At 31.2% G+C, this 6,577-nt stretch overlaps 1 protein-coding gene across 1 annotated transcript in view; it reads left to right on the top strand.

Moving 5' to 3' along the window:
- The first annotated feature begins 1,676 nt into the window (after positions 1 to 1,676).
- The window catches only part of LOC106472097 (nose resistant to fluoxetine protein 6-like), a 23,668-nt gene continuing 18,767 nt past the window's right edge, over positions 1,677 to 6,577 (top strand). The window contains exons 1-3 of the mRNA XM_022400703.1: positions 1,677 to 1,743; positions 4,537 to 4,630; positions 5,863 to 5,955. Coding sequence (XP_022256411.1) covers positions 1,677 to 1,743; positions 4,537 to 4,630; positions 5,863 to 5,955 — 254 coding nt within the window. The remainder of the gene's footprint in view (positions 1,744 to 4,536; positions 4,631 to 5,862; positions 5,956 to 6,577) is intronic.

The raw sequence follows: 6,577 nt of genomic DNA, 5'->3' as shown, positions 1-6,577 counted from the left end.
CTAGACTCTAACGTTTGTTTTTTCTTGCAGCTGCCAAGTATATTGGTTTCATAGCTTCAGTTCCTCGCTGTGAAGTGAAGGAAGCCATTTCGTTCTCGAATGCACAGATTGCTGTGATGTAAGGAAACTAAAGTTAGCATAAAGTAAAAATAGTCTTTAAGAACAAACCGTATTAGTAAAAATGGTAGAATACATAAAATACATAGAATACATAGAATACACAGAATACATAAAATACATAATACTATGTATTTTATGTATACTATGTATTCTATGTATACTATGTATACTATGTATTTTATGTATACTATGTATTTTATGTATACTATGTATTCTATGTATTTTATGTATTCTATGTATTTTATGTATTCTGTGTATTTTATGTATTCTATGTATTTTATGTATACTATGTATTCTATGTATTTTATGTATTCTGTGTATTTTATGTATTCTATGTATTTTATGTATACTATGTATTCCTATGTATTTTGTGTATTTTATGTATTTAATGTATTCTATGTATTTTATGTATTCTATGTATTTTATCTATTTTATGTATTCTATGTATTTTATGTATTCTATGTATTTTATGTATATAGTATTCTATGTATTTTATGTATACTATGTATTCTATGTATTTTATGTATACTATGTATTTTATGTATACTATGTATTCTATGTTTTTTATTTTATGTATTCTATGTATTTTATGTATTCTATGTATTTTATGTATACTATGTATATACATAGTATACATAAAATACATAGAATACATAGAATACATAAATACATAGAATACATAGTATACATAAAATACATAGAATACATAAAATACATAGTATACATAAATGCATAGAATACATAAAATAAGAATACATAAAATACATAGAATACATAAAATAGATAAAATACATAGAATACATAAAATACATAGAATACATAAAATACACAAAATACATAGAATACATAAAATACATAGTATACATAGTATACATAAAATACATAAAATACATAGTATACATAGTATACATAGAATACATAGTATACATAAAATACATAAAATACATAGAATACATAAAATACATAGAATACATAAAATACATAGAATACATAGTATACATAAAATACATAAAATACATAAAATACATAGAATACATAAAATACATAGTATACATAAAATACATAGAATACATAAAATACATAGTATACATAAAATACATAGAATACATAAAATACATAGAATACAACTTCCATAAACTCCTTATTAACAACCACAGTAAAACTTGAGTTGGACTAGACTTGATGTTTTATTACATTACGATCACGAAAGGTTTTATAAGAGTCCTTCTATACAGCTCGAATATAAATAACAGATCTGTGATGGTTGATATTTCCCCATACGTGTATTGTGGGACCCAAAAATATAAACTGTTACAATTTTTTTTCACGATTATTAGAATAAAATAAGGTTCTGGCTGCACTGGATTCGGTGCGAAACACCTTTATCTTGTTTCAATTAAAACATGTACGAACGTTTCGTTTTAAGTCCTTAGATAAAATCCATTTATTACCGAGTTTGTACTTTGTATTTGATTAAAGTTTGGATAATACAACAGAAGTGACTAACTTTAACTTATTAACTATCCAGAGCAGTTCTTGTCGGTTTCGTGGTTTTAATGACGACAGGGACACTCACCGAGTTGTTCTATCTCAAGTGGAAAAATCAGCCAATAGAAAAACAAGGTAAGGATGAATTACTTTAATGAATTCAGATAACCGCTGTTTAAGCCTTATTTATTGTGGTTGACTTTTAGGTAATCAAAATTTAAGTCTTAAGCCTTATGGTTGATTTTCATTACACGTGCTTAAACGTTGTGAATCGTTTTTTAAAGTATACTGAGCTACTTAATATAATCAGCATAAAACACCACAGTAAAAAAAAAACTGTTGATAACTTTTAATCGCGTTAATCTTAACTTGCCCACTGTGGGTTCAGATGATAACTGTCAACGATATCTTTCCTTCAAATCCAGAGGTTAAAAGGTTAGTGGAATCACAAAATAAGAAAAATATTATGCTATCTACATCAGTTGTTTACGAAACCTCAAGTCTAACAGCGAATAAAGCCGTAACTTGTAAGCTACGAGACCTTAATTTATGGATATTACATCATATTAATCTTAGTCGCGTTATTCTTAACTGACCCACTTTGTTTTTCAGTAAGAACATCTCATAACATTATAAAATCAACTAAACGTTTACTGTTCCAATTGTTGCCAACGGGCTCAAGGCTATAGTGCTCATGACGTCGGCTATGTTAAAATATAGAAAGTTCCAATGGAAGTGTGAAGACTCATCACACCTGTGGGCGTTAAATGAATCGTGCTTTGCAAGATTAAGGGATAAAGGATTATGTTTTGCTAGATTAAGGGATATAGAATTATACCTTGACAGATTAAGAGATAGAGGATCATGCTTTGCCAGATTAAGATAAAAAAAGGATTATGTTTTACCAGATTAAGAGATAGTAAAATATGTTTTAATAAATTTGATGTTTCTAAACTTACTTTGATGTTTCTAAACTTACTTTGATGTTTCTACCCTTACTTTGATGTTTCTAAACTTACTTTGATGTTTCTAAACTTACTTTGATGTTTCTAAACTTACTTTGATGTTAACTTACTTTGATGTTTCTAAACTTACTAAACATCAAAGTAAATTTAGAAACATTCTTTTCTTTCTTTCCTTTTTTTTACAAAACAATTCTTATAAAGAATTCATTATAATACTTTTTTATTTAGTTGATATGTATATTTTAGAATTCCTGTAATTACAGGATACGCTGTACAGTTGGTGTGCTCCTTCTCCGTTCATTCGAACATTCAAAACCTCTTTAACACAAGATCTTCTGTCGACAATTTACGAGCCTTACACGGTTTGAAGTTTATTAGTATAAATTGGATCGTCTTGGGTCATACCTACATATACATCAACTTCCAGATAATTCGTAAGTATATTTTACGTTTTTAAAATAAATAAAGCTTGTATTCAGCAAAATGATTTGGCGTGTGTATCTGAAACCCAGTTTCTTTGTTTGCTCGTTTTGAATTTCGCGCGAAGCTACTCGAGGGCTATCTGCGCTAGCCGTTTCCTAATTTTGAAGCGATAGACTAGAGGGAAGGCAGATATTCAACACCACCAACTCTTCGGCTATTCTTTTACCAATGAATAGTTGGATTGACCGTCACATTATAACACCTCCACGACTGAAAGGGCAAGCATGTTTGAACCCGCGACCCTCAGATTGGGGGTCGAGTGTCCTAACCACCAGGACGTCTAAAACCCAAGAAAAATCGTTCTAAATTCAGAATGATCATTTGATATCTTGTTTATACGTTATTTAAAAAAAGTGGGGGTAGGGGCTGCTGTGTGGCTCATTCCCTTTCGTTTTGCATTTCAAAATTAAGAACGGCGGCCATAGACGTAGGGGCTTGATTTTAACCGGGGGAGAGGGGGGAAGCAAGTTTTACCCGAAAATAATAAAATCGACCTTAAAATCATATACTATAAGGTTTAAAGTCACTTGAAAAAAAAATAGTTCCAATGACTTTCATGCGGAGCAATACGGCGCTAAAGGGTTAGAAAGGTGTATGTGAAAACGTCATGTGAGGGTAATATATTTTCGGAAAGGCATGGTCAGTTTGCAAGTATAAAAGTTATAGAAGTAAGTATAAAAGTTATAGAGCTTTTGCCCGAATATTTTGGGTAATTTTTGCCCCAAAAACTATTTGGGCCAGAATATGGGGGGCAGTTGACCCCTTGACCCCTACCCCCCCCTCGTACGCCTATGACGGCGGCAGATAGCTTTTTTAGTAGCTTTTCCATAAAGACAATATACGACAAATTTGCATGATTTTAACAATAGCCTAGCGAACTATTGGCCTAGGCTTGCTGACGTCAAATTCCAGAAAAAAACGTTAATTGGTTGGATTCAGCTTAATTATGCAGGAAAATGTTTTTATCGTTATTTCACCAGATAACCAGTTTAAACCAGATCAACATCTAAAAATGTTTGCGCTCTAAGGTGCGCTAGTTATTACTTCCCATATTGACATAAAAAAAAGGCTTTAACCCTTAAACACTAACAGACAAAACAACATACTAAAAATTTTCAACAGGCGAAAAGGATTACTATGTCTCTCTCTCTGTGTTGGCCGAAATAGACCCCCTTGGTTAGCATGTCGGTCAATGGCTGTGCTGGGTTATCATTCAGACTATATATATGCTGTATTTGCGTTTCATGCGTAGAAATTATTCATATTTTGTTAGAGTTTCTTTTATAAACTCTAAATAGAAGAACAAGAAAACTCTGCAGGTAGCGATATCGAGAATGGACATAGTGTGGTTGAAATACTATTGTACTTCGAAAAACCGTAAAGAACCAAATAAAGAATGTATTATGACAAGTATAATTAATCATCAGTAACAGTAGTTTCTCTTCCAAAGTATAAGAAATATTTCTATATTTTTTTTCAGGTAATTTAAAAAGAAGTACGAATTTCCCCACTGAATTTGCCTTTCAAGCAATATCGAATGGTTTCGTTTCGGTAGACACGTTTTTCTTCGTGAGGTAATGCTATCAGTTCTTCTTTTTTTTTTAATAACATAATTAATATAAACTTGAAAATTTCTAGCACATACTGGAAGGATTTAGACATTTTGGCAAATAAAGTTAGGAAAAGAAAACGACCTTTTCTCTCCAGATAATAACGAAAAGACGAATATTTTTACGTCAAACAGTTCTTGTGGTACTGGTCTTTATGAACCCGCAAGGGCGAAACGTTGGCTGAAATAAAAACCTTTTTTTTTTTTTTTTTATTATTTGAAAAGTAGAGTTCATTTTCTCCTAACATTAATACAAACTTAATCTAATTAATATTCATTCTTAGTCCATTTAATTAAGAATAGTCGACATATCGGGATCTTTAAAGTTTAAGTGTGTTATCCAATCATCAGATTTGTGTTAAATGCTTCGTCCAAACCTTCCAATATATACATCAGTAATGAAAACAAGACATATTTGAATATTTTCTCAACTGTTAAATAAGTTATTTACGTACTGATCCATTTCCAACAAAGATGACGTAAAAACAAATTTTATTCAATATATGGTAATGAGCCCTCTCTTTAACAACAAAAGATATGGTAATGAGCCCTGTCTTTAACAACAAAAGATATGGTAATGAGCCCTCTCTTTAACAACAATATATGTGGTAATGAGCCCTGTCTTTAACAACAAAAGATATGGTAATGAGCCCTCTCTTTAACAACAAAAGATATGGTAATGAGCCCTCTCTTTAACAACAATATATATGGTAATGAGCCCTCTCTTTAACAACAATATATGTGGTAATGAGCCCTCTCTTTAACAACAATATATGTGGTAATGAGCCCTGTCTTTAACAACAAAAGATATGGGAATGATCCCTTCTGGAAATCAAACCTTCAAACGTGGGTTTAAAATCTATTGGTTTTTAGGCCTACTTACCTCATTTGGTTCTTATATTTATGGAACAAAACTTCACCTTCAAGTTCAAATACTTTTTAATATGTCCTCCCCTTTCGTTGTTTTGTTACTACTTAAGATGAGCTATTACATTATAAGCTGTTACATTGTTGTTTATTTGCATAGAAAAGGGGGGGGGAGTATATTTTTCTCTTCCTGCCAGGGGATCTCAACGTTCATTCTAAAACTAGACACTTCCTTCAAACATTAACCTCAACCTCTCAGTTATTTGGTTTGATAATTCACTGTGGAAACATTGAGTAATTTCTATATTGTACATTGTTTTCTCCCTGCAGTGGTTTTTTGGTTGTTTACACGACCTTCCAAAGCGTCAAGAAAGTCAATGGAAGATTCAGTATTCCCGTGTTTCTCATGCACCGATATCTTCGGTAAGTACCTGCACTCTGGCGTTCAAAGTTTTAACTAACACATAATGGACGAGCTTTGTATATCATAAACTCGTGAACGGTTGGTTGCAAGGGCTCAAAATTTTCAGTCCTCCATCGTTTTGAAAATACAAACAAAATATTTATATTTTTTTCTAATTCTGACAGAAAGGTATATTAATCTTTAAACTTTATTTTAAAATAATGAAATATATAAATCTAGAGCAAAATAAACTGAATGAATGGATCGAAGTGAGAATTTACTAAAGAACTTCGAAGTACAACATAAGAATGGCATTTTATAATTCGGTGTTTAAATATCAATTGTTTCCAAAGTACAGTTTCTACAGCAGTTCATCTCGGGCCTTAACGAAGAGAAATTATTTGTTTAAACTTAAACACAAAGTTACACAATAGGCTATCTGTACTCTGCCCACCATGGGTATCGAAACCCCGGGTTGTAGTGGTGTAAGTCCGCAGGCATACGGCTGTACCACTGGGGGTTAGAGCAATTTAAAGAAATTAATGGGTTAATTTATTGTAAAATACTATTCTGTAGAAACTATAATAATAATAATAATAATTATTGTAAAAACTATTATTGTAATAATAATTATTATTATAA

This window comes from Limulus polyphemus, unplaced genomic scaffold, assembly GCF_000517525.1.
Source record: "Limulus polyphemus unplaced genomic scaffold, Limulus_polyphemus-2.1.2 Scaffold5079, whole genome shotgun sequence".
Classification (NCBI taxonomy): domain Eukaryota; kingdom Metazoa; phylum Arthropoda; class Merostomata; order Xiphosura; family Limulidae; genus Limulus; species Limulus polyphemus.
The sequence above is the reverse complement of the archived record's forward strand: the minus strand, read 5'-3'. Positions and strand labels throughout refer to the sequence as shown.